At 40.8% G+C, this 27,481-nt stretch overlaps 1 protein-coding gene across 14 annotated transcripts in view; it reads left to right on the top strand.

Moving 5' to 3' along the window:
- The window catches only part of nrxn3b (neurexin 3b), a 436,915-nt gene that overhangs the window by 171,629 nt on the left and 237,805 nt on the right, over positions 1-27,481 (top strand). For 7 of the 14 annotated variants that reach the window (XR_012599430.1, XM_074684951.1, XM_074684944.1 and 4 more), the window contains 9 exons: positions 5,016-5,219; positions 6,805-6,831; positions 8,301-8,420; positions 9,563-9,675; positions 9,973-10,241; positions 12,266-12,456; positions 14,291-14,464; positions 15,414-15,440; positions 19,092-19,211. Coding sequence is in view for 12 of the 14 variants with exons in the window: in XM_074684951.1 (XP_074541052.1) it covers positions 5,016-5,219; positions 6,805-6,831; positions 8,301-8,420; positions 9,563-9,675; positions 9,973-10,241; positions 12,266-12,456; positions 14,291-14,464; positions 15,414-15,440; positions 19,092-19,211 (1,245 nt within the window). In the remaining 2 variants the exon portion in view is untranslated. The remainder of the gene's footprint in view (positions 1-5,015; positions 5,220-6,804; positions 6,832-8,300; positions 8,421-9,562; positions 9,676-9,972; positions 10,242-12,265; positions 12,457-14,290; positions 14,465-15,413; positions 15,441-19,091; positions 19,212-27,481) is intronic. The other 7 variants (XR_012599431.1, XM_074684952.1, XM_074684953.1 and 4 more) reach the window with 1 other exon arrangement.

Here is a 27,481-nt window from a genome sequence, read left to right on the forward strand (position 1 = left end):
ACTTGCTTGAAAAGCCGGAGCGTAGTGTTGACCCTGAAATATATTGACAGGCTGGTTGGGAGGGTGTTATGCTGCCTGTTCAGAGCGGCTGTGGGTAGTTTTTCAATCATGGGTAGCTCCAGTCTTTTCAGTGGGGGAATCAGCTGTACAAAAGACTTGAACATCTTTCGCAGGATGTTGGACTGTGAAGTGAAGATTGTGAAAACTTGTCTCTTCGACAGGGAAGGTTGTACACTTGAGATGTAAGAGCCCAGAGAGCTTCAACTGTTTGGGAGAGGGGGGGCTAATTGTTGTCATTGCTTCTGCAGAATAATCATCAAATCAAACGCTGGATTAAATAATTAATCAAGGGGAAGAAAATGTGCACTTTTAATCTTGAGGTGCAGCTCTTATTTTAATTAATTTAATGACTACAGAGAGATATTGATTAATCCTGAACTGAGAATTACTCTCTCACACAACCACAGACACAACATCCAACACATACATTCAGGCACAGGAAATCTGTAACGTTCTGCTGCTGATTGTGTTTGTGAACATCACGTAAATGATCTTTTAGCACAGCCAGAGGAAGCTGGTCTGAGTATCATCTGTCTTATGCCATTTGGCGGCTTTGTTAGCTTCCGGCGCGAAACTCCAGCAGGCTTTTGTGCAGTTTTCATCTAATTGCAAAGCAGCTATAGGATTAAGGTCACTACATCAAGCAGAACTTTGTGGTTCCCAGATGAACACACTGGATTGTTCCCCCTGAGTGCAGATGGGGTCTTTCCCCTAAGTAAAGCAGGTGAAGTATCTCTGTGTCTTGTTCATGATTGGGGGTAAAGTGGATCATGGGATCAGCATATGAGTCCGTGCTGATTCAGCACTGATGTGTGCAGTGAACCACGCGGTGTTGGTGAAGTGGAAACAGATCTTAAAGCAAAAGCTTTACCACCTGATCATGGTTCAGACCTGCACTGAGGGTCACAGGCTGTGGGTAGAGACCAAAACAATAATATTGGGGTTACAAGCAGGAGAAATGGGGTTACTCTGAAAGGTGGCTGAGACCAGCCATAGAGGGAGGGTCAGAGCTCAGATGCCAAGGGAAGGGTGTTTTGAAAAGAGCTCCTTCAAATTGAGGTGCCGAGCATCTGATGTGTTTGGCTTTTCCTTTAGAGGTTTTCCAGGCAGGTCAAACTTGGGAGGGGACCCCAGGGTAGATCTAATCATATCTAACCTAGGATTTATTTTGACTCCTTCAGGAGGATTTGGAATTATTGTTTGGGGAGAGATTGATAAATAAAATTAGGATAAAAATTTCTACAACTTGCAAACAGGTAGGGTGGAGGAAAAATGGATTCGCATAAGTATTGGGAGTTTATGTTTTATGGTTTTTAAATCTGGTCTTTTGGTTCTTGTCTAAAACCCTTTTTTTTTTTTGTCAAATTCAAATCCTCCGTTTCAGTCTTTGTATGAGGGGGGCAAAATGTTTTTCTTCAACTATCTAGTGATGTGATGTAAGATCCCCTGAATACATCCTAAAATCTGACTCACATGTGATGTGTATTTTGGGGAAAAATGTGGCTCCTGATATAGTCTGTAGGCATCATCATCATCATCATTCAGCTTTTTCACATGGTTCAGGGTTAAAAAAAGCAAACTAAAAATCACAAAACTGGTAAATTTGAAGGATTGCAACTTAAATTGCAAAATGCAACTCCTGCTGTTAAACTTGTTATTTATAAATCTGAAAACAGAAAAACTGTGTCATGCTCTTGGCTCTTAAAATTCCAAATAGTGCAAATAATTTTGCATCAATTAAGAATTAAGAATTTTAAGTCAAAAATTAAAACAGCAACAATAACCAAAGAAAAAAGATAGAAAGTGTTGGAAATATTAAGGTGCTTGGTTGAGCTGACTAGCGTTTGATACCATGCGAACTGAGACTGTTATCCATTCAGACTTGACTGCAGCATTGTGACTTAGTCTTTGTGAGCCTCTTGGGATGCCATAGTTAGCATTTGGCCCCTAAATGGCCCCAGAGTGCTGCAGTATCACTGCATATTTGCATTGGCATTTTGTGGAAGCAGAATACTTCATGTCACTGCTGTCACCCTGGAGTCTATCTAGACAACCTGTTGACTTCACAGAGCTAAGGAGCTGATGTCTGTAGTTTCAGCACAGGACACAATTTAGAGAGATGTAGTGTACTATCTTGTCTACCCGGGATGCTCAGACTGACACAAAATGCTCCTCACAGTAGCTTTGAACCACAGAGTGGACATCACAGTTTGTTTTACAGCCAGCTTTTCACACTGCTTCTTGACTCGTGGTGCTTTTTAAAGTACAGGCTGACTCCCTCCACCTTTTACTTTGTCTTCTAGCGATAGCAGAGACCTGACCTGGCTCATAAATCAATACATGCCTCTGTCAGTTAGAGGATCTGTCTGTGGTTTGGACGGCTGGTGAGCATATATGTGTGGATGTGTGTGGCGGGGTGTTTTCTTTCTTATTTATGTGTATGCGGGCAGTAGAGAGAAAGAGACAGAGAGAGTGAGACAGCCTGTGCAATTTAAAATGGAGTAAAACAATGCAGAGCCAAGGTTTCATTACCCTCCAGGCTTCTGTACCCACACAGTCGACAGCTTGTTCATGAAATGGATTTTACAACAGCCCTAAAAGCAACACAGACGAGTGTTGGATTTTTACAGCAGTGCACTGCCTAGCAAGATGAACGGCTCACTGATCTCACTGCTTATACATGAATTTTTCAGCACATCACATGGATCTTGACATTTCAGCAAAGCAAAATCCAATACTACTTATCATCCATTCCTGTTTTCATGCTTTAGCTAAACTACACACATCTACTCAGAATAGTCTTTTCATTTACTTTAAAAAGTGGGAAAAAAAGAAAGTCCTGGGTGCCATGTGAGATTGCATCATTTACAGGTACAAACCCTCTCTTGCGTGATGCTTTAAAAACTCTCACCTACAGCCTCAGCATTTCCCTGGACGCAGCCAAATGGTTTGTGCATTTCAGAGGCCACAGGGCTGTTTTTTTTCTTTTAAAAAGCTGAGGTGTCAAAACAGGTATGTCATGGTTGGATGCCCTTTTTAATCTGTCTCTCTCTGCCCAAGAGGCTTCGAGTCTGCTGACAGTCTTCCTCCTTCTTTTTTTCGCCACACTAGCCCTGGCTTCCTGCGCCTTTTTGAGCTTCAAACAAGGAAGCAGAATAGTTAGAGCCAGCAGCCTTAAAACCATCATTATGGTGTTTTTAGCTTTCTCCATCATACTAAAAGAGAGGCTTAGGGTGTGGACACATAAGCAGATGCGTTTTCATTTTCAGTGTGGTTTCACATTTTCTGTTTCCATTAGGGATGGGCATTATAAGATTTTTATTAATACCAATACCTCTATTGATTCTGCTTATCGATCCTTATCAATTCCTCCTGTGAATTTTCTCTGTACAAAAGTAGCTTTACAGGTTTTCTGGGTCAACAACGTTAAAATGAGTTCATATATGAATAAAAATGTAATTGGTCACTGGATCTGGATATCTCTGGGAGTAGGGATTGGTATTGAATTAGGTACTTCTATAGGTACTGACCGAATTCCGTCCAAAATACCGGATCACGTAAAACTAAAGGGTATCATGTTTCGGTTCCTGAATGCATCCTTGTGACTGTGAAGGAGAGGATGAGAAGGAGATTTTCCATGCTGGACATGAACACAGCATTGGAAGTTTATATACTGAGAAAGAAATATGTTGAATTGAAAAACCTTGAGATTTTATTATTACACAAATTAATACTTATCACCACATGAATGCAAAAAGGTACCTAAAATTGGTATCGTTGAGTACCAGTATTGATTGCGAGGTACCAGGCATCAGCACTGTATCGTTTCAGATACGGATTTCCTGATCTGGGTGTAAATACATAGATATAAGTCAGATATTGCTCGTCATGTGATGTTGATGTGCTGTTTTGTAATATATTATTGACCCAAGTAGGCCACCTAGTGTCTTGAAGTGGTAATAGCAGTATTCTAAGTTGTTCGGAACTTTGCTGTAGTCATGAAGCCAGCCATGGACCTGCATGTAGCTTTTCTTTTATTTGCCTTGAAGTATTTTGACATTTGAAGTTTTCAGTATTATTTACAAAGACTAACTGTGATATGTCTGTGATTAAAGTTTAAATTCTTTTTTGAAGCTGAAGTTATACCTATGTATGCTAACCATTAGCATATCATGCAGTTTTCTGTATATATTAGCATCAAACTAGCGCTATTTTGTTTATGTCGTTTTTTGGTAATTAAGGAGATTCAGACCAGAGAGAGGGGGATAAAGAGTAATGCACATTTATTTGTGAGTCAGATCTTCAGTAAAACTTCAAGCTAAAAAATCCTGAATCTTCTCGGGAAAACATTATAATCTGCTAAGCTAAGATAGCTGCAGCAAACTAGTGGAAGTAAGGTCCTGCAGCTCTGCATAGTGTAAAAAAATGATAAGGGCACAAGCACAAAGGCTAACAGTATCGACTGATTGAAACATTTCTTATTGATTCTCAACAGGAACCATTTTTTGATTCCCATCCCTTATTTCCATTGTAATGTAAAAAACAGTATCTGGCATTAATGGAGGGGAATTTCAAAGCAGAGAAGTGTAGTTTCATACACAGTGTCTTACTCTCGCCTGTCACCTGATGGGCTGTTGAATGCAGCTGTAATCAGGCATGAGAGACATGTATGAACGTGTTTCCCATTTATAGAACATGCATATAAGCTTCTCCCAAGAGCATACTTGATGTGTATTTGCTTTCCAGACACGCGCTCATTCATCTTATTGAAGCATCTGTATCATAAACAAAAAGCTGTCAGGAGGAGATTAAGCATAAAGAATGTGTTCGTCCTTTTGTGATATTTTCTTTCAACATAAATGGGAACAGCCCTCCTCCCTCACCTCACTTCCGCTGGCAGCATTAGATCTCTGTGTATTAAACAGCACATTGTTCTCCTCCTCTCTCCTTCACAGAGGCATCCATCCTGTCCTACGACGGCAGCATGTACATGAAAGTAGTGATCCCTAACGTCATGCACACAGAAGCCGAGGACGTCTCCCTCAGATTCATGTCCCAGCGGGCGTTCGGCCTGCTCATGGCCGCCACATCTCGGGAGTCGGCTGATACGCTGAGGCTGGAGCTGGACAGCGGGAGAGTCAAACTGACGGTCAACTTAGGTATCGTATAAACCGCCAATACTGGGTCACCTCCCCTCCAGTTCATGAGGAGGCCCACATGTTGCTGTTTTTGCTCAGTCTGAATACATACTCAACCAGTTTCTGTAGTTTGTCTCTGTAGTTGCATGTTTTGTTTTTGACTTGCGTGAACCGTTAGTTTTTTTTTTTTTTTGCCTTGATGCTTAGATGTCTTTGTAGAGTTTAATGTCCATCAGTCTAACATTTAACAGAGTTGTCGACGCTCTGCGGCACATCTTTTGAACAGATCATGCTCATTATTTCGCAAAATTGGATTTTTCAGGGCATAGCATTTCTCTTTTTTCATATCAATAGATGGCACTACATGAGTTAAGATTTTAGATAATATTCTGCCATCTATTCTGAGCTTCAGGTAAGCATTCCTAGATTGTAGTGCTGCACTGATAGTATGCATTCTTATCGTGTGGGTCTGTCTCTGTGATCTTTTTCTTTAATTTTCTTCATGATAGCAGGTCCATGTTACTCTCTGTCCATTAGTAACCCTTGGTCTAGCTGGCATCTCCATGCCTTGTTCAAAGATGGCACTCACCCCTTCAAAGGCCCCGAGCCTGCGGCCCGTCTGGCAAACAGCCCGATGCCACAGCACCCAGTGCGCCTGCAGATGGTGGCATGAGTGCTACATTTAAGTAGAGTGCAGGCCATTGTACCAGCCTAGAGTAGAATATCTACACAAACAGCATATGTTTTTACACAGAACATGCTGATGAGACTTCTGGCAGAGTCTTATATATCCACTAACCACAGCTGCTAAAAACATGGAACATATACAGTCCTTATTCCATGTTTTTAATGAGCAATGTGGTTTTTCTGTCATAGATATTCAAAAAGAGATGTTTAATGTAAAGTAAGAATCATGTAATGTAATTCAGTAGCATTAGTCAGGGCTTTAGAACTTCAGGTCTCTGTATGGTGTTGGTGCTGCGTGGCTCGAGGCTGTTTGTTCCCACTTTTCTGTTGCGGTTGACGGCACATGACCGGCCTGGTCACATGGATTTCTGCACCTGCCAAACACTGATTCAATTGTCTCCCTTACATGGGGATTTAAGCCTCAGTTTCAAAACAAGCAGTATGCTATTGATTATTTTTTCACAATGTAGTGTGTTAGCTGTGAAACATTTTGGGCTCAGCTGCCAGGTTGCAAAATCGATGTGGCCATGGAATCTCATGCGACCATTTTGAAACTTAACAAAAGAGCTTAAAGCCAAAGTTTATAACTAATAGTACGAGCATTATGCTCTTAGCACCTCTTTTTAAGTCCACTGAGACAATAAATGATTCTATTATTATCATATTAGTTATGATGAACGAAATTGGTTAGCTATAATTGGCTTCAAAACTGAAGTATGTGCAAAAACAGTTGTGGATTCAACTGGATTTTGCCATGTGAATTAAGTAAGATTGACAGTCAATAGCCAGTCAGGCTAAAATGGCCGCTGGGGTCATGTGCCCGTCCCCGGAAGGTGGCTTTTCTTGCTCTTGGATGTCTGCAGCTGTAACCTTGAAGGATGCGATTTCATCTGTCACTTATTCTCCCCTCCCCATCTAGACTGTGTCAGGATAAACTGTAACACCAGTAAGTCAACACTCTTCTTCTGCAGCCTTCTTCCTTCAGTCAATGTTTGATTGTAGCCTGTGTGCTAGATGCAAGGGCAGAAATGTGTGAATGTAAGGGACTGATAAGAGGATTTCCCAGATAAGAAGGGGAAAAGTAATAGCCAGAGATCCAAGTTATGCAAATCAGACTTAATATACTCTATATATTTTAAAAAGGCCCATATTTAAAATGAAGTGGACCCAGTTCTGTATTGTTCCCTGTAGCCTATAGCAACATACAGAACATCTACAATTCCAGACTGTATGGGCTACGTTGTTTACCCAAGTACTCTGTAGTATATTGTGTGTGTGTCTCACTTGCTTTGTTTACTTGCCCTTCTTCTTTAAACACACTGCACTGTATACATCTGTAATGTGATGTACACAGAGTGTTAGCAGCACTGCTCTTACTCATGAAAAGGACTCTTATTTTTCATTGTTCTTAAAAGCCCTGCAGTTAGAGAAACATTTATGTAGAGAGATTAATAGAGAGCGGAAAGGTTCACGTGTTAGTGCGTGAATATGTTGGTGCACATGCACAGTAGAAATAAATGAATCCTGCATTTTATGTTCATAGCTAGATCATTTGTTTGTTGAGTTAATTTCAGATACATGCATACAGCAATACACTCAACATTAATAGTGCATGTGACCATTTTAATATGGAAGCTGCTTGTTACGAAACTCAACACAGCAGCATTACAGGTCAGCAAAGGACAACAGAACTGAAGTCATCACATTAAAACCTGAGTCTGTGTTCCAAATCAATGTTTACTGACCAGACTGCTTCCTGTTTGGATTTTGAATCCATGTTCAATAATAGTCAGCAGATCCAGGATGTTAAATGAGCAGCTCTGGTCTGCTGAGGAATTCAGTGTGCCTCTGGTGCCCTCTGGTGGTTAATTACAGCAATGCCCCCCACAATTTCTGCAGGCATATTAAAATGCAGCTGCAGTCGTATTTGTGATTATCCGTCGTGTTTTATAAAACTGAATCTTGTTGAGATGCTTATTTAAGTTGCAGTATAACATCCAGGATCAGAGAAAAACTTAAAAATCAAAGAAAGATGAGATCGAGAGGGAGGGGGAGAAAAGAGAGAGCTCTTTTATTAATTATACATGAGCTCTTGAGTCGAGTGTAAGCTTTTGAGTCCTTTTCTGAGTAACAGTAAATCCCTAAATTTCATTAAGCTGTCAGTTGCAATATCTCTACTTTTCTTTTTGCCGTACCAACCATTTGCTAGTTTGGAAAGAAATAATACTACCATGAAATGTTTGAGCCTCATTTTAAAAAAAGTAGAAGAGCGCTTAGATGTGTTTGATTAAATATGCATGTATGCCAGATTAAGAAACTTTTTCCTGTCAGTCTGTTACATCAGTTATAGAAAACAAAGATGTGTTTTGAACCTGTGCTACCCCCTTCCCTTGACTAACTAACCCTCCTCTTCAGGCAAAGGCCCTGAGGTGCTTTATGCCGGACAAAAGCTCAACGACAATGAGTGGCACTCAGTGCGAGTGCTCCGCCGTGGTAAAAACTTCAAACTAACCGTGGATGAAGACATGGCTGAAGGTATTACTCATGAGGAAGACTGACTTCCCGCTTCACTATGTATTCTGCATGGCCATGCGATTTGTTTTAGGAGTTTTTAGGGCTCAAATCTCTTTGTTTTTATGATATCTTACCATTTTGTTTGGCTATGTCCATTTCTGGTTCTGTATTTTCAGTTTTAGGGTTCTTGGTCTGTCGTTTTGTAACTTTCTTCCAATAAAGAGGGATTATTTGTTTATCAACAACGCAAGGTGCGCGCGTAACTTGGGTGCAGAAGCACTGCGGAGTAAAATGGTTTGTAAGGAGCTAACCACCAAAAAAGCGCGTTTTTTAACGGAATATAATCACTTTTACGGATGGTAAATGGCTCCCAAGTTTGTGAAATAGCAGTGAGAAGGTCAGAAGAGGTCAGGTGGACAGACGTTTTTTGCATCTATCGAGCAATTTAAACACAGAACTGTCACTCGATGCTCATGACTGCATTATTCGGGGACAGACTGTGACATACCAGGACGTAAACGTGTGTCACTACATCAGAAACCCTCCAAGACAAAAAAAAAGACACATCTGGGTGAGTCTGAGACCCGTTTCATCATGAAAGAAACAGAAAACTACGTCCAGAGTTAATTGTCCACTCACATACGTCGCTGGTGTTTCAGTGTAAAGTGTGACCCTGTTAACTGGTGACTCTCAGCCGTTAACTACTGATACTGTCTGCTGAGAGTCACCAGTTAGCATGGTCGCTACTAACTCCAAAACACCGGTTGCTCTGTGACGATCAAAACTTGATAGACGTTGCCTCTCTTGTAAAGTATCGTTCCTAAAAACTGAAAACGGAACAACCGTACATTTTTATACTGATAATAGGTTGACTTTAGTGTATAAAAACGCTAACTTGTCTGAATGAGTTGAGCTAAATGCGGCTACTGCTCAAGACGCATGCGCATCTTTATGATGACGTAGACTTATAATCCCTCTTTAGTCCGTTTCTTTACGTCGTTGTCCCACATCACTTTACTTTCAGTGTTAGTCAGAGGTTTATTGCGCCTGCATGACAAAAGCTGTGCTATAGTTTGGATAAGGTTTGCTTGCAGTATCCTTCCTCCTCCTCCACCCCTTCATCCCTCGCCGTCTTCTCCTTTCTCTTCCCTCCTCCACCTCAGGCCAGATGGCGGGAGACCACACCCGTCTTGAGTTCAACAACGTGGAGACGGGGATTTTGACAGAGAGGCGTTTTGTCTCGTCTGCCCCCTCAAGCTTCATTGGACATCTTCAGGTATAAACTGCAGCTCTTGTTGTGACTGTTACTTTGTTATTTCGACGATGAAATTCACTTGAAACCTGAAACTATTCAAATGTTAAGATTTTCCAAACCAAACGATGCACCTTAGGCTTTTCGGAAGGGTAACGTTGGAGGTGTCAGCAATAGAAAAAACTTGTAGTCTACGTATTTATCATTTCAGTCAATGAAGAGTCGTCCCGTTGAAACACATGTTCCACTGTGATATGCAGCATTTTATGTTCCTTGAATGTTTCTGGAAATCTAACTTTATGATGACCACCCTCCCCACAGAGCCTGAAGTTTAACGGTATGCAGTACATCGACATGTGTAAGAACGGGGACATTGACTTCTGTGAGCTGAACGCTCGCTTCGGCATGCGCTTCATCATCGCTGACCCGGTGACCTTCAAGACTAAAGGCAGCTACCTGGGCTTGGCGACCCTACAGGCTTATACCACAATGCACCTCTTCTTCCAGTTTAAAACCACCTCACCAGACGGATTCATCATCTTCAACAGTGGAGACGGGAATGACTTTATTGCTGTTGAGCTGGTCAAAGGGTGAGTTTGGAAGAGGTCCCTGTTCGGCTGTTATCTCGAATAAGACTTCTTAATATCTTGTGGCTAGCGTTGGAAACTGGAGGAATGAAATGTCACAGAGGGCCATGAGTTGTATTCAAACCCAGGCTGCATGTAGCCTGTGTATGTCATGACTTTGTTCATTAAAGTTTTGTAAACTTTAAAGTGCTGGTCAAACCATCAACACCAAATCAATTCCACCTTTTGTGAGCTTAGTCCTCACAATAAGTTTACTTTTCATCTGTGTCAGAAACATAACAGTGCCTCAGATGTGAAGTCCAAACATTTAAAGCTTCTGCTGTCATCTGTTTTTCAAATTCAAAATGCACATTCTTAAATATTGTTTCTGTCATTATTGGTTCTAATGTTGCTGGTTCATGTATTTTTGAAGTTATTTGGGGCCATGTAGTGACATGACGGGCTCTAATGAAAAATGCAGCTTCTGCTGTAGCAGAGGTGTAATGGAGAAATTGAATAAGAAATATATTGAACACTTAAACAGAGATATTAAACTTAAAGTAACCATGATCAATGCTTATAAAGACCAGTTTACCGTTTGTAGACAGCTAAGTCTGTGTGCATATTGGCAACAGAAGTGCTGAGGGGTACAATGGTTGGTCAAGCAACGTGAGGTGTTAACCACCAAAATATGCATTTTTATCTGAATAACACCAATTTGACCGATGTTAAACTACCCTCAGGTTCATGAGTAATCAGTGAGTGGATTGAAAACATTAACAAGACATTCAGTGACCAAAATTTTAATTTTTTTGTTTTTTGAAAATTACAAATAAGACATACTTTGAACATAAAATCCGACAGTTAAGATTATTGATTTGCAGTCAAACCTGGTTAACTGAGGCTAAAGAAGACATTTAATAACAGCCGCAGACACCACTGGTGTTTTAGTGTAAAGTGTGACCCTGTTAATTGGTAGGGATGCACAATATTGGATTTTTGCCGATATCCCATGTGCCGATATATTGAAACCCCTTTTGGCCGATACCGATACCGATAATCACAAGTTTGTTTGTTTTTTTCAGTGTAAAAAAAGCTAAGTCTATCCTGTACTGGAATTTATATGTTACTCTTATTGTGATGGTCTTATTTGTTTAAGAAACACACATAAAACAAGACAAAAAACATTTGATTTTACCATAAATAAGAAATGTATTATTTTTTCAAACTCAAGACGTTCAGTATTGAAATACAGAAAAATAATTTCTTTAGATCACATGAACTTTAAATGTACAATGCATTTTCAAACATAACCAAGTTGCATTTGATTATTTTAGAGCTACTGTAACAACCTGGTGACAGACACAGAGCACTGCAGTGCAAATAAATGAAGTGCTACATTTTATTTAAGGAGCTTATTTTTCAGATGGAAAATAATAATAATTCTAACTGAATAGCACATTATCGGCTGTGCCTATCGGCAGAAATTTTCATATCTGCCGATACCGATAAACATGTTTTTAAGCTTTTATCAGCCGATACCGATATTGTGCCGATAATATCGTGCATCCCTATTAATTGGTGACTGACAGTCATTGACATGTTTAGCACAGTCGCTCATAGCTCCAAAACACTGGTTGCTCTGTAATGGTCAGAACTCAAAAAAAAAACAAAAACAAAAACAAAAAAAACTCCATGGTATGGTATCATTTCTTACAATTGACCACCTAACAAGCACATTTCTATGCTGTTTACAGTTTGAATTCGGTGTTTTAAGAAAGCTAACTCGTCTGAATAAATGGAGCTAAACACTGCTTCTGTTTCCAAAATGTGCATGTATGTTTTTGACGACTTCTGTAAATTAGTCCATCTTCACTTTGCCCTGGTTATTTGGCCTCACCTTTGTGCAGCAAAAAGGAGATGGATATTCACCGTTCATCTGCTTATTCAGTGAATTGAATTGATTTTGGACACTTAAGCACACAGATAACAGTCTTCACCAACCTGCCCCTTGTGTGTGTGTATGTTTGTGTCTTCTCTGCTTTCAGCTTCATCCACTATGTGTTTGACCTGGGGAACGGCCCAAGCCTGCTGAAGGGGAACAGTGACAACCCGCTGAACGATAACCAGTGGCACAATGTGGTCATCACACGAGACGCTGCTAACACACACACTCTCAAGGTGGATTCAAAGTCGGTCACACAGAATGTCAACGGAGCTAAGAACCTTGACCTGAAAGGTACCAAACCCTGGCGTTTAGAGGAGTTAAGATTATTTTCTTGATGCAGAAGGTTAAAAAATATCTTTTAATCCTCACGTCACATTCAAATCCCCTGCAGGCTGACTTTGACTTGAATCAGACTGGAGACTTAAATCTGAAACCTTTGACTTGACAGAATCCATGAAGCCTGACTTTGACTTTGGTCCTGCTGGATTTCTGGCCAAAGCTAGAGGAAACAAAAACATGTTAAAAACTTTTACAGGAAACAGCTCTTTATTTTCCCAACAGTACATTCCATAAATCTAATGTACTGTTAACATTTTAATTAAAGTTCTTCCTTTTAACTTTTACTGCCAGCATTAATCTGCCTATAAATCACCCTGACTGCAGCCAATCATGTGAAGGCGTGACGGCAGGTGATGCCTCAGACTGTCACATACGGATGCTGCTCGGCTGAGATCCAGAAAACAGAAAAGGGATCTTACCAACATTAAGCTCAGAGATGATGAATGATAATAATTAAGTCAGAGGAATTTCATTAGCCTTGCTTTACAAGTGGATGGGGCAGACTATTACTTGTGTAGAAGTAGTTTCACATATAAACTCCTAGTAAGCCTCATTTGTTATGTTTACATATTACATTCAGTCTGCTCTACATAGCCGTGCTGTGTGTTGATAAATTAGCTGAAATGATACGTTGTTCTTACACAGCCAAGCTACCAAGCTAAGAGTATGAATATTAGACTCACTGTCTGGGTCAGATGTGTGATCCCAGAGGGGTACATGTTTGTTTATCACCACAGAATAAGGTTATATACCAGGGTTCCCGCAGATCCTTGAAAAGTCTTAAAAGGCATTGAATTCATAATTCTAAAAATAAGGCCTGAATTGGCATTAAAAAGTTTTAAATCCAAATTTCAAAAGTCTTAAAAATTTGAACACATTGGTAAGATGTATGTTAGTTTGAAGTAAAAAAAAAAAAAAAAAGTAACATTTATCTATTTTCTAAATAATGTCCTGATTTACTCTCGTGGCAACATTACGTAATCACAATAGCACCACAAACAAAACCATGATGTGGAACTTTTAAAGCAGACGCATCTCTTGGTTCTACCTAGGGTGCCTGGAGGGAGAAAAAAATGAGGAAAAATTGGCAAAAAAATCCACAAGTGGCTTAGAAAAATTGATTATGGCAGTAAAATTTAGAATTAAATTTGAAATTAAATTTCAGAAACCATGTAAAAATTCCAAAAATGGTTGTGACAGTGGCCAAAAAAGATGAATGGGGGCAAAATAGGCAAAACGTTGTAAAAATGGGGTTAAAAAAAGGTAAAAAGTGATGTTTTATGTAAAACTAACATTGGGTTAAAATTCCCTCTAACCCAGGTAATTCATGTGGTGTTTTTGTTTGTTAGTTTTGTTTGTTTCAATTGTGGTTCGTTGTCGACTTGTTTTTAAATTTGATTTCCAACGTCATTAAAAAAGTCTTAAAAAGTCTTAAATTTAACTTGCCTTGAGCTGTAGGAACCCTGATATACACTCTGTTGGGAGTTTTACAATGCTGTTTTCAGATCTGTGAGCTTGTAACACAATATTACACGAACTGATGGAGAAAACAAACAGTTTGAACTGTAGCTCTGCAACACAGCACCTGTTCACTTTGGCACAAACCATGACTGAAGACTCTGTGCCAGGTCAGTGCAGGATCAGAAACTCAGTGCTGGATTCTTCACTTGCTGGGAACGCAATCCAACTTTTAATGAAACATGTAAAACAACAACAGTAAGGTAATGTATAATATGATGAACCCATCTCCTCACTTATCCTACACCCCCTCCATCTCCCCCCTCAGGTGACCTGTTCATTGGCGGCCTGGGTCCAAACATGTACCAGAACCTTCCTAAGCTTGTGGTCTCTCGGGAGGGCTTCCAGGGCTGTTTGGCCTCTGTGGACCTGAATGGCCGCCTGCCAGACCTCATCAATGACGCCCTTTTCCGCAGCGGGCAGATTGAGCGTGGCTGTGAAGGTACAGATGGCCTGTAGCGTATAAGAATCATGACCTGCTGTGTGAGATTTATTAGTCTAATTAGAACGCTCTTTAGAAACCCTTAAAGCCACACGCTGGCTCTGTTAATCCCACTTATTTTCCTCTTTTCTGCCAGGAGTAGAAAATGCATTAAATTTGTCTTTCTGTCTCTCTACTAACAGCTTGTTAACTTTTTATGTTCCTGGAATGTATCTTGAATTGAATTGAATTGAAGTAGTTACACTTGATTAAAAACAAGAAACATGATTATGAAACAGAAGGAAACTAAAACAAGTTTTAAAAAACAGTGAGCCATTGCTTTTATATTGCTTTACAGAGTCAGGTATTTACAAGTTTTGTCAACTTTCTGTTGAACTTTAACTCTCCATGCTGGCTTTTTTTTCCTTCTGCAAAGTTTCCTTTTGGGATTAACAAGTAAAACTTTGTTCGAGTACAGATGAGCTGCTAACAAGGAGTTTGATAACAATAATTCTCTATTGTTGTGATTTTAGCAGAACTACATTAGGCCCCAGGTCAACCACTGCATGCACTCTCTATCTTGACCTATTTTAAACTCAAAGCATCATTATTTTTTCCCTGATAAAATGTTTATGTGCTTGAATAGATATGTTGCCCCTTAGTGCAGGTGTTCTTATTTCACCTCTAGAGGGCAGCAGAAGCTCAAATTAAGTTCCAAAAGCAGTTTAACTCTGCAGCTTTTACAAAAATAACATTTGGCCATGAACTGAAGGAGACAAACATATGCTAACATCTTGTTTGGAAGAACAAGATTGATCGTTGTAGGATCTCTGGTCAGGCACTCAACCTCACGCAACCCTCTAACATGAAACTTGAACAAACACTAACGATGCTGCTCCCTCACTAACCTTTACTCTTGTTTTCCGCTCTGCTCTGTTCTGTTTGTTATTTTCTTTCTGCGCTAACAAAGTTGGTTTCACCAAAGCCGACCTGCAAGGTAGAGGGTTAAACTCAGCCTTCTCGGAGGCCTGCTCGCCTGAAAGCCTGCTGTGTGCAATGCATCGTGGGTGTCACCATGGCAATAATGTCCCCTTGGTGCCGCAGAGGTGACTCGCTCTCGGAAAAGACGAGTTAATGGGTAGAGAAAGAAGGAGAGAGAGGCTGCTGACAGACAAAACAACTGATTAGGCCACAAGAAAATAAATAACACTGAGGAACACAGTTTTTCTTGAGTTAGGTCTAACAGCTGTTTTTAACTATTTTTGGGTGCAGAATCCAAAAGGGATCTCGGTTTTTTTCTATCACATCAGGTTTTTGAACTATAGTATCCCGTTTTCTTTAAAAAAATATGTAAATTATTTACCTAAAGGAGCTGTGAGGAGTTTGAAAGTGATCTTGTAAAAGTTTCCCTGGTATACGCCTGATCGTAATCCACACTTTAAAATGAGATCATCAGCAGGACCGGATTGATTTATGGCACATCCAGGTCTCTATGACAACACCACACTGGCTGATGAAGTTTAGAAGTGAGAAGAAATAAAACGCAGAGATCTGTGTTTTTCTCTGCTAAAAATGATTTCTGTGATTAATTTTGTAGTGATGGTGGACACAGTAGCCCAACTGTCAGACAGAAAAGGGACAGAAGAGCAAAAGAAAGCTAAAAAGGAAAGTGTTTCAGCCTGAGCAAAAGGCTAATTACCCTTTAGCTCACTCACTCTAAAACACAGGGGGTAAACTGTTTGTGATAATGTTGATTCCAACCCACAGTCAGCAGTTATTCTGCAGTGGTCTGTTCAAACTTGAGAGTCTATCAATAAAATGAAGAGTGAGGTTATGTTAGCTCTGCTTGGTAGATGACTGGCAGGACATAGCTAACCAGGATTCACTAACTTACACATTACAGACATAGAGCGTTGGGCTGCTAGCTGTGCTACATATAAATGGCTACCAAACTACATATAAACTGACGGTGTTAACTTGTTGTCAAGTTATCTTACAGATACGTCGGAGCACCGGGCTAACACATAGCCGGCATTTGCTTGATGTCACATTTCAAACCATAGCGCTAAAAGGACTGTACTGATAAGTCCCTTACCTTGCCGTGTTGTATCCAGTAAAAAGTTGTCTTGTAATAAGAAAATTTATTTCGATCTGATCTTCATTTAATTCCAAAACAAACACACGCCTCACTAAAAGTTGTTCACGACAGTGTGCGTGAGACTCTAGGCCACAAGGTGGCGAGGGAGTGCAATTAAAACAGATCCACCTCATAGCATCTTTAACAGATATGTGCTTGTTTTATAAAAATCTTTAAATATTGGCATACAATAAAATATGAAAGAAACAGGCATGACTGTTTCACACTATCATATTTTTAACAAAGGATGTGGCAACTGGAGGAGCTACAGGAGCAGACATGATCCGGAACAAAGGAAATATACACCTATGTAAATGAAACACTAAGATGGAATAAGTACAAGCTTTGACAACTTAAAAAAAAAACAGCATAAAATGAAATAGAACTTAGAACGGTATACCCATGGTTCAAGGTTAAGAGAAAAGCCAGCACAAATCCTCTTAATTCCTACTATGCTAGCTTTCTGTTTGCAAATATTGATAGTTCTGACCTATTGGGAGCTGCACACACCTCTCACCACACTGTCTTTATTGTGACTGCACAAACAAGTTGCCACATAGCTGTAGACGGGTCCAATCGTAAACAGTCGGCAAGTCTTACTACAGCTAATCAGTGGAATTTTGCTTATTCTGAGGGTGAGCTGTGGAGAAAAAAAACAAACTAAAATTTGGAATCAGCATGAATTTTAGTTTCAATCAGCATGAAAATCTAACTCAACATTTTTTTTTTTCAAATTGTTCCCCAGTGTAATGCTTCTTCATGAGGCGCTGATGCACTGTAGATATGGATCCAGTAAACTTAGCTGCTTCTAAAACTTGAATAAATATTCAAATAGCATGTGTTCTTTCATTCAAACCACCAGGTAGCTACTAGGACTGTATTTGACAGAGTAAGCGTTAATTGAAAACAGCATTAGTTAACTTTAGATCAGAGCTGTCCTGTTTTTTCAGGGCAGCTACATGGTTGTCAGAGGGCAGAGGCAGACAGTTTGTAGGCGTCCTTTGCTCCTGTATGAAAACGCCAGTAGTGACACATTACAGGGAGGCTGTAGACAGCAGTGAGAGGCTGTCACTGCACATCTGAACACTGCCACTGTGCTGCTGATCTATCAGACCCTTCTCTCCTTCTCTTTTTGTTTTCAAAAGCTATCATGCTACCCAGATGAGAGTGGTTTTCAGAGAGCGAGCAACCTCCTGCTGCAGCACTCAAACACAACCAAATCCTCTGTTCTTCCCACGGGCGATGAGCTCCGCTGTGTGAATGCAAACATGCCGTTCACACAGATGTTAACGTAGAGATACATGTACGCTCTCAGTGCCTGGTTGACTACCTTGACCGTACATTACACAGTAAATGCACTTTCAGCTGGCAAACTGAATCTGTCCTCCACTCTTCTCTTCTTCTGTCTTGCACAGACACCTGCTCTTCAACACTTGCATTCGTCCGCCTTTCTGTTACTGCTGATTTAATTTGAGTTTATTTACTTTCGGTCGTCTCCTATGTGGTTATCAGAACGTTTTTGTCAAGGTTTTCCCCCCGTGTCTCTGTCTAGACTCCGACGGGGAATTGTTTATCTCATTATCTATGCTGTGCGCTTGTCCTTATCTGCATTCCCTCTCAGTATAAGTATTCAAAGGTAGGAGCCATGTGTGGTGTAGAGGAATAGCAAACACACATCCAGTTTGACTTTGAATACCCTCCTCAACTTCAGTCTGACTAAAGTGCATACACAAGGATATGCATTACATGTTCTCCAGCCCTCTCTATGTTACTTTCTCTTCATGAATACGCCTGTTTAGTGTCACAGTAAAAGAAACGTTTCAGAAGCACATATAAAACCATTCAAAGCTTTTTTTCTAACAGAGATGTGTGTTACCAAATGTCATTTTTACCCATGAGCCATTTGTTGAAAGGTTATTTTTATATGTCCTGTCTTGCTTGTTCACAGAGGGAATGCAGCGTTTGAAGTTTTACTCTGATAAAACTTTTTGAGTCACTTGTTGGAATGATAGTAAATTGCATGCCTGCACACTTAAGAGAAGAAGGAAATGAAGGGATGTTGACAGTGTCATCTCATCAGCCCAGCCGGGGTCCGACTCCTCTGCTGCAGCAGACTTCTTAAACGCAGATTAGAATTACACTTGCACCCTTTTCAGCTGGCTTTACAGTAATTAACTTTCAAATACAGACGTTCCCTCTGCTTGAGAGGCGTGCTGTTGATCCTCTGAGAACCTGGCGCCGCTGCCGTTAGTTTGCCCGCTGGGATTGCAGCTTCACCCAGCATGAAAAAGGATTCCCCAGACTGTTTTTTAAGCATGTTGTACTCGGGGTCAGGCTTCCTGTGGTGACACTGTTTACTCCTTCTTCTGCTGTGTATCTATCTCTCTCTAGAGTGCATTTCTTCTGCATGGAGCCTGCACTGTTAAGGCTCAGAAGTCGCTCTTTCATGTTGCTTAACTGCTTTCCTGTGGCATCTCTCCTTCTCCCTCCTTCTCCTTTGTTTTCTCCTAGGCCCAAGCACCACCTGCCAGGAGGACTCGTGCGCCAACATGGGTGTGTGCATCCAGCAGTGGGAGAACTTCACGTGTGACTGCTCAATGACGTCCTACACGGGGTCTCACTGCAACGACCGTGAGTACTCAGAAACTACCTGTATTTGTATGTCTTGCACGTGCGTTGGAGGAGCGCCCTTCGATTTGTACATGCTCACACGTCTCAGCTGATGTATGAGTCATGGGGAGCATCAAACGGCATGTGAAGAGCTTTGTGATTTATCTTTCTGCTTCGAAGGGAGCTTTATCAAATCTGAGGGAATCGCTGGAGTGACGTCCTTTGAGTAATAGCAACAGCTCAAAGACAGAAGTTGCAATAGGATCTTACACAGCTCTGAATTTTGTTGGCTTTGACTTTTAATGCAAAGATTCAATTAGTCCATAGAAGTTTTACTGAAAACTTGTGCATGAGAGTTTTCTAGAAAACCAAGCTGCTGTTCAGAAGAAGAAATATCCCTGGTGACTTTTTCTTGTTTGTTGGTTGTTGTTTCTCATTCTATCATTTAATCAGATATAAAGAGACTTGTAAAGGAGAAACCAGAGTGAAGCCAGCTCAAAGTTCAGGAGTCTGGCTGAAGTGTTTTCATGGGCTCTGATTTTTAACAGGTGCTGGTACTGCTGAATTCATCATTTTCAATAACCTGCATTGCCGATGATTCAGCCCCTTGTAAGAAACGTTGGTCTGCAGGAATTTGGCAACTCCAAAAGTGACGTAAGGGTTTGGTTGGATCTGTGAGGAGTTGGTAACTGGCACAGTGAAAATTAAGGGTTTAAAGGTAGGGTCTGCAGGTATTTTCTTGATTCGTTAGTAAACACAACATTCAAACTGGGCTCCTTCTCCTTGGATCAGTGCCAGCGGCAGCACACACCCACAGCCTCCTACATGAACGCACTCACACTGGCCCAGCAACCACCAGCAGCACTGCATTTCAACGTGAGAGAGAGACTCGAGAGCCGTGCACCTGACTTGGCATGTTAGCACAAGCTAATCACAGGTACCTGACACATACCAGGTTAGCAGAACGCCAACTCATGTAGCTCTTCGTCCCGTGCTGCTCTCCAAGTGCCTGAAAGTGAGTGAAAGTTGAGCCAAGCTGAACCTTCATTTAAGAAAAAAAGCTTTATCTGTTTGGCGTTTTGTTTCTCTTTGGTTGTGTTCTTCTTTTTCCGTGTTATGTCCACTGTTGTAGCCATTTGCGATAGCTTTCCACTCACTGTTATCAACGCAAAAAGTCACTAGTGCACTGGACGCCTTGTGATTGGCTGATGTAACCATATCTACTCTCTGTCCAGAAACATCCAGAAACAACCAGAACATCAACATGCAGGCGGAGGAGAGGACTTGAGGCAGACACAGACACTGACGCACATGTATAGAGGCCCAAAGGAGACGATTAAGCAGGATGATAATATTTTTTTAACAAAACCTTTAAGTACCCTAAGTTCTCTAAAGCCACATCTGCAGATAACTTCATTCTGTATGGGGAACTGATTTTTTATAAAAATCACAAAAGTCACATGCACACACGGCCAGCTCTGAGGTTCACCTCAATTGTAACTATTTATTTGCAGCTCTTTGCAAGAGCACCCATCTGCAGGGACTGAGCGTCGCCATATCGTCAACACAGAGGAAAAGGCAAACTGGAAGTTGGTCTTCTTCATGTTTTTTTTTTTTTTTTTTTTAAATGTAAGAGTGTGCAATTTAAGTTATTACAGTACTGAAGATTCTTTTGTTTTTGGAGTCCTTTTTTTTTTTTTTTTTTTTTTTTTTTTTTTTTAGTATTACCAAAGTACAATTAACAATATACACATAGTTGCAGCCAGGGGCTAAGATACTGCAATCATCCAACAAAGATGCACAAAAATATACACATAACAACACAAGAAAAAGAAAAGTCAAAATATTCTTCATGTTCTTTTTGACTTTTTTGGCGCTATGGTGCTCTCGTTAAACTGAAAGTTGGACATATCCGAGATTTTATTCGGGGCTCCAAAACAAAATATGTTTTTATTTTCCTGTTTATGGTTAACGAAATTCAGACTGGTGCTATACCCCTGGTTGGGTTTCTTAACCATTTTTTGTTGTATTTCTGGTTTAATATTTTGTTTTCTGTTTTGTTTTTTTACATGAATTACTGTTTCATTTGAAACGTGCATAATACATGTAAACAGCCTAACGTCTACAAAATCTGGTTACGTCAAAATTTAATTTGTGGAAATTATTGGCTCTAAGGGCCCCCCGAGTTCCTGCATGGTGTCGTACAGCTGAAAAAGTGAAAAAATAGACTAAGAAGACCAACTTCCAGTTTGCCTTTTCCGCTATGTGTTGACGATATGGCGACGCTCAGTCCCTGCAGATGGGTGCCTCTCGCGCTTTGAGCAAATTGTGTGCATTTATGAATTGGTCGATGTATTTTTATATCTACACACGTTTAAAAAAAACTGCATTTTTCAGCAAAAAATATCCAATAATCAACCCCTTGAAGCTATTCAACATGCTGACATTTTACCGACAAATTCTACTCGGCTTGGAGTTCAGTGAACTTGTGAGTCAAAAGTCAACTCTTACAGGCTGCCCTGAGAATATTGAATATTTTTTTTTGCTGAACCCAAAAAAAGGATGTGAAAGTCAGGTCATCTGCTGCTGCTGCACATATTTGACCCTCTAAGTGAACAGAATTATAACACTGATTTAATGTAGGAGTGCTCAGTCAAGAAGCGCTTTTTTCACAGATCAGTCATTTTGATACTTACATGAAACAACCAGAGCCTGGTTCTTTATGTGCTAATGTTCGGTAATTTCACACCTTCAGATTTTCAAACACACTTGTGTTTAATTTGAATGCACCTCTGGAGCTTCTCCATCCACACTACAAACACTGAGTATCATCTCCTTGACTCAAGGACTCCCTGAGCTGGCTCACTCATGTGTTTATTAAGCTTTTGTTGAATTTGCTGCTTGAAAAAGTGGGGCTGAAAGCATCCTGTGATCTTTAAATGAAGCAACAAAGAGATGCCCGGTTCTGTTGAGGGTGTTTTTTTTTTTTGCTGCAATGCAGGCACTTTGTTGGTACAGGTCTGCTTGATGTCCCGAGCGTTCACGTGGTGGGCTTCGGAGGGAACGGCTGTGACTGATGGTGTGTAAAATATCCACTTCTGCCTCAATTGCCTTTTCATAAACGCCCTTCAAATCGCTATCATAAGAGTCGAAGTGTGAGTTTGTGTGTGTTCGTCTGTGTGTGTGGGATCTCTTATCCCCATGACGACAGGGGACTTCCCCTCAGTAATCACGGTTGGCGGTCTTTCATTTAGCGGTTAATAGTGGGGGCATACTGCTGCTGGGCCAGACTAATGAGGTGGTGGAGGCTGTTAGAGGAGCTGCTCTCTGTGAGCGCCGGCATCCTCTAATCAGCCAGACCTTTCTAATGTTCGGCCCAGCCACTGTCTATGACTTTATCTCTCAAATCCTTCCTTTTACCAGCTTCCTTCTTTTTTTCCCCTACCCTTTCTCTCCCCCTGCCAAAGATCATGTGATGCAATCATTTCCATGCACGGCGAGCAATCGACTCTGGTTCTCTCTCAGTGATGGGAGCTGTGTTTTTATGTGTTAATTAGTGATGAGGAGCCCTCATTAATTCACCCCCAGGTGCTGCCTGGGCTGACTTACAGAGAAAGTTCATTGATTTCCTATCCGCTCAGAAATATGTCTTCTTAAAACACAAGCGTTTGGACAGTAACTTATTTTAAATTTCATGACATTGCAGGGTGAAGTCTTAGTTTGCTTCTTGCAGGTTTTGTAGATTAATGCTCACCATTATTGACTGGACTCCCAGAGCGTATAATAGCTTCCTTAACTGAGCGTCATGGACCTAAATTGGAATTTTGAAGCTGATTTTCTTTTCCTTTGGGTGCTCTTTCAAGCAGTTTCTTTTCATTTCCTAGGGTAGAAATGAGAAAATAAACAATAAAGAGAAGTGAAAAGTAGAAAGCTGCAAAGCCGAGCAAACAGGAGGTTCAGTTTGGGAACGTTCCCCTCAAGTTGACAGTCCAGAGAGTGTCCACAAAGTCTACACGACACTGTCTGGCCAAGATAAAGGGTTGAGTTTACTTCCGTAGCCCTGACTCAATCCTCTGGTGTTGACTCTGGTGCTAGCCTGCGTCCCTGTGAGTCTTCACACACCACTAGGTGGCAGTAAATCCACAAGCAGGGCCGCACCGTGTCCCCGTGTGCTGGAGAAAATGAGATGCAATCCCCCGAGCATGAAATCAGCTTTCCTGTTATTTTCCTGCGCTGCTTTGCCTCTTGTACTTCTCTACAGTTATGGATCATAGAGAGAAAATTGTGCAATCTCCCAAATAAAGAAAAATCAAATGTAGTACATACAATCATATTGCCAACAGTTTTATGGCTTGATTGGAGTGGCTTGATAAAAATAAAAACAGTGAGTGCAGCCTTTGCCTCATGCTCGCGTGTGTGTTCTGTTCCACTGCCTTTTATTCAGTGAGCACAACGCTGAGAGAGAGTTTTTAATTAACAATGTGGGAGTGGAGCTTCTCCCTCTGTTTCTCTCGCGCTCTCTGATAGCTGCCAGCAAATATCAGTAATTGTCTGCCTCCCTGACTCCATCTCTACCCATTGTCCAAATGAAGAAACTTGAACAAAGTAAAGTGAACATTTCTGCCAGTTAAGCCTCTCGCAGTTTCATCTGTGCCGATTGTTAGCGTCAAGCCTGTGTGCACTCTCTACACTTCTCTTTTGTAGCACACAGAGCTCTAGGTGGCAGAGAAAAAAGAGGGGAGGAGGGGGGCTCAGGAGGCGAGAACTATCTCCGCTCCCTCCATTTATTCTCGTGTACCCCTGTGCGGGGCTCTTTGCAGTATACAAGCCATTTTCAGAGCCACTTGGACAATCTGAAGGTGCATGTCGTGCCCAGTGCTGCTTAAAAAAAGAAGAGGGTGGAGGGCTGGACTCTTTTTATAGCATTTTCATCCTGCTTGGTTCTGGCTCACTGCTTTTGTCATGCTCATCTCCATCTCCCTGTCGTCTCATATCCATCCTTCCCACTTTTTTTTATCCTCTCCTCTCGTCTTTTCTCACTCCTCCTCTTCTTCTCTCCTCTCTTCTGTTTTCTGTACGGAGCTCTTCCTGTCAGCTCCTATGAATACTGCAGAGTTTCATTTGAGAATCCAAGGACATGGGGGCTGTGGGCCGAGCAAGACGAGCAGCGGACACTCCTCTTCCACATCCAGAGCAATTACTCAACTTATGTAATAGAATTATCTCGGCAAAGGTCGCTCGCATTGTTCCACCGTCAGGAGCGCGGTAAACAAACCAAAAAAAGAAAGAGTGGAGAATCGAGAAGAAGGCTGAAGACATGCAGCAGAAAACTGTTGGTCAGCTTGAAGCTTGTTTAGATAGATTATGTGATGAATTTATCTGTCTGTGCATTAATCCCAACCAACCCTCTACTCAACCCAATGTCCTTAATTTTCTCCCCCGGGCGTGCTCAGAGGGCTGTAACCATATCTGGCTAACTGCTTACATAAATGACAAACAACGCAGCGGCATTGCTTCCCTCTATTTAAAAGAAAGTAATCATGGCATTCGCCTCGTAGTCATTTCTCTCCCACTCGTTGGGGGAGAAGAGCGAGGAGAGAGAAAAGAAATGGACAAAAGAGGCGGGGGATGAGGAACAAGCTGTGTTTCCTCTGGTCCACAGTGTTCTACTGAGTCGAAAACCCACAATAATAACAGCATTTTCCCTCTATTGAATGATGTGTCTACTCTACAGTATTAAACTCAGAGGGGGAGAAATGGCAGAAACACAATGGGGCTATTCACTTTGACATGACGTCAATGATGAGTGTAGGTTTTAGGAATAAACAAGCAAATGAGAAAAGAAATGCATACACAATAAGGCACGCGCACGCTGTTGGTATCTATAGACCTCCTTATGAATACTGGAGGAGTTTTCATTGGAGCTGAATAATTTAACCTGCTGTCTCTCCTAATGGGATTAAGTCACTGGAGCTGGCTGGGTCAGGATAGCAGGTGCCACGCTGGGGTCAGCTGGCTGTGAAGCACAACACACTAACCGTTTGTGAATTTTTGGCTGGGGGGTGATTTTAAAATGTAAATACATAAGAAACATTTTTTTTTTTAAATTTAGAGGTAGTCCATACATATATTTAATCATATAAAAAAAAAAAAAAAAAAAAAAACAAAGTGACCAGATCTGAATAGGAATCAAGTTTTATTGCTAAGTACATTTGCACATAAAAGAAATTTGACTTCATATGTTGGTGCAACAATTAATAAGAAAATAATACAGAATTACTATCTGTAAAAGAGAATATAGAGAAAGTTAAGATATAGAATATACAAATTTACAAAAAAATATAAATAGAAAAGTAAAATTAAAATAAAGAATATTTATAAACCCCCCCCAAAAAAAACAGAAAACAGAAAATGAAATAACATAAAAATAAAATAAAAATAAAAATAGATAAATGAAATAAAAAAAAACAAAAAACAATTAGATTCAGAGGATACAAGGTGCAATGTGGATATGTGCAATCTAGAGATTTAGGAAATCTGGGGAAATCTCTAGTCAGAGAGAACTCATCTGGATGGTCTTGATCTTCTAGCCATCAAGCAACATGACTCTGTAGTGGAACTCATGGCATGAGCTCAAAATCCCCTCCTGAAACCATTGTCTCACCACATTTTATTACTGAATTCACAAATTCAGGTTAAAACTCTAGGAGGACAGATATGGCCTAAGGCATAAAAAGCCCCAAAATATTAAATCTTAATTTATTGATAGACTCTCAAGCTTGAAGAGACCACTGCAGAATAACTCCTGCATGTGTGAAAATGATCACAAACAGCTTAACCCGCGTTATCTCCCTCCTGTTTAGCTTTCATCTGCTCTTCTGTTCTTTTTCTTTTATAAATTCAGCTCCAGTGTCCGACTTTACTCTAAAATTAATCCAAGAAATCATTTTCAGCAGAGAAATAATAATAAAAAAAACCCATCTCTACTGACTGCTAAACTTTGTTGGCCAGTGTGTTGTTATCACAGGGATTTCTGTGTGCTGTAAATCAATATACTACTGGACAACAGGACTGGGAAACTAAGAAACAGCACTTATACGTCTTAAGTGAGGAGGATCTGTTTTAATTGGACTACCTCGCCACCTTCTGGCCTGGAGTCTCGTTCACACTGTCATAAATGACTTTAAACGAAATGTGTGTTTGTTTTGAAATTAAAAGATAGGATGGAAACAGATTTTCTTTGCCCAAGACAAGGCAACCTTTTACCGGATTCATTGCACCGAGGTAAGGTATTATCAGTACAGTTACGTAGTGATACAGTTTGAAACGTGACACTAAGCAAATGTTGTAGTAGACGGCTATATGTAGTGCTATCGTGCTCTAAGACATGACTGTAACGTCTAATCCATTAAATTATGTTTTATCAGCTCTCTCCTCTTTTTACTCAAAGCTGACAGGAAGTTTCCAGCATGTGGAAGTACCTTTTGGCTAAAGTGGGCTTCTAAGTGGAGCATAGAAATATGAGAACATTTGCCTATAAATACCACAGGTGGTTTAGAAATGGGCCAAAAAAGATCCACAGAGAGCCATTAGTGCTCCAGGCGTAACTTATCCCAAAAGCACAGTTTTAAACCGTCTCGTCTTCTTTGTTGTTGCAGCCGAGTCGATTACATTGGCTCCACATGTCTGTACGACTGAGACATCACATGACCATTTAGCTCACACAGCCGATCAAGGATGTGAAAACTGCCTGTGGCATCATCTCAGGGAAACAAGTTTTGAGTAATGGAGGATTGATGCTCAGAGGAAGCCAAGCCTGCTGTTGTGAATCTGTGGCTTTGAGGAGAACTGCCCAACATACACCCGATGGAAATGCCCCAAACGGATACAACACATTAGCACACACACACACATATAAAGTTGTCCCTCCAAGATAAACAGTCTCCTCTCTCCATCACTGTATCTCTCCTCTTCTTTCTCTTATGATATCTGTATTAGAACCAGAGCTGCATGTCCAGCCTGAGGGGGTCTAACAAGCTGGCCAGCTATTGGCTGATCAAGCTAATGATGCTAGCCCAGCACTGCATCATGTCACTGTGATAAGACTGGATGTCACTTGTGTCAATCGATGTGTCACCTCTGTGCACAGAGCCGGGGTATAATTGGATATATGCAGTGCTGCGTAGCCTAAGTGCCTCAGGGCCAGAAAAAAAGAGAATGTAAAACGAGTCTAAGGAAAGAGAAATGGGGAATGGAAGACGTTACTCCTCATCAGTGTCAATAGAGGAGCT

Source organism: Halichoeres trimaculatus, unplaced genomic scaffold, assembly GCF_033239565.1.
Source record: "Halichoeres trimaculatus isolate MK-OKI-2021-1 unplaced genomic scaffold, fHalTri1.1 fHalTri1_scaffold_13, whole genome shotgun sequence".
NCBI classification, from domain to species: domain Eukaryota; kingdom Metazoa; phylum Chordata; class Actinopteri; order Labriformes; family Labridae; genus Halichoeres; species Halichoeres trimaculatus.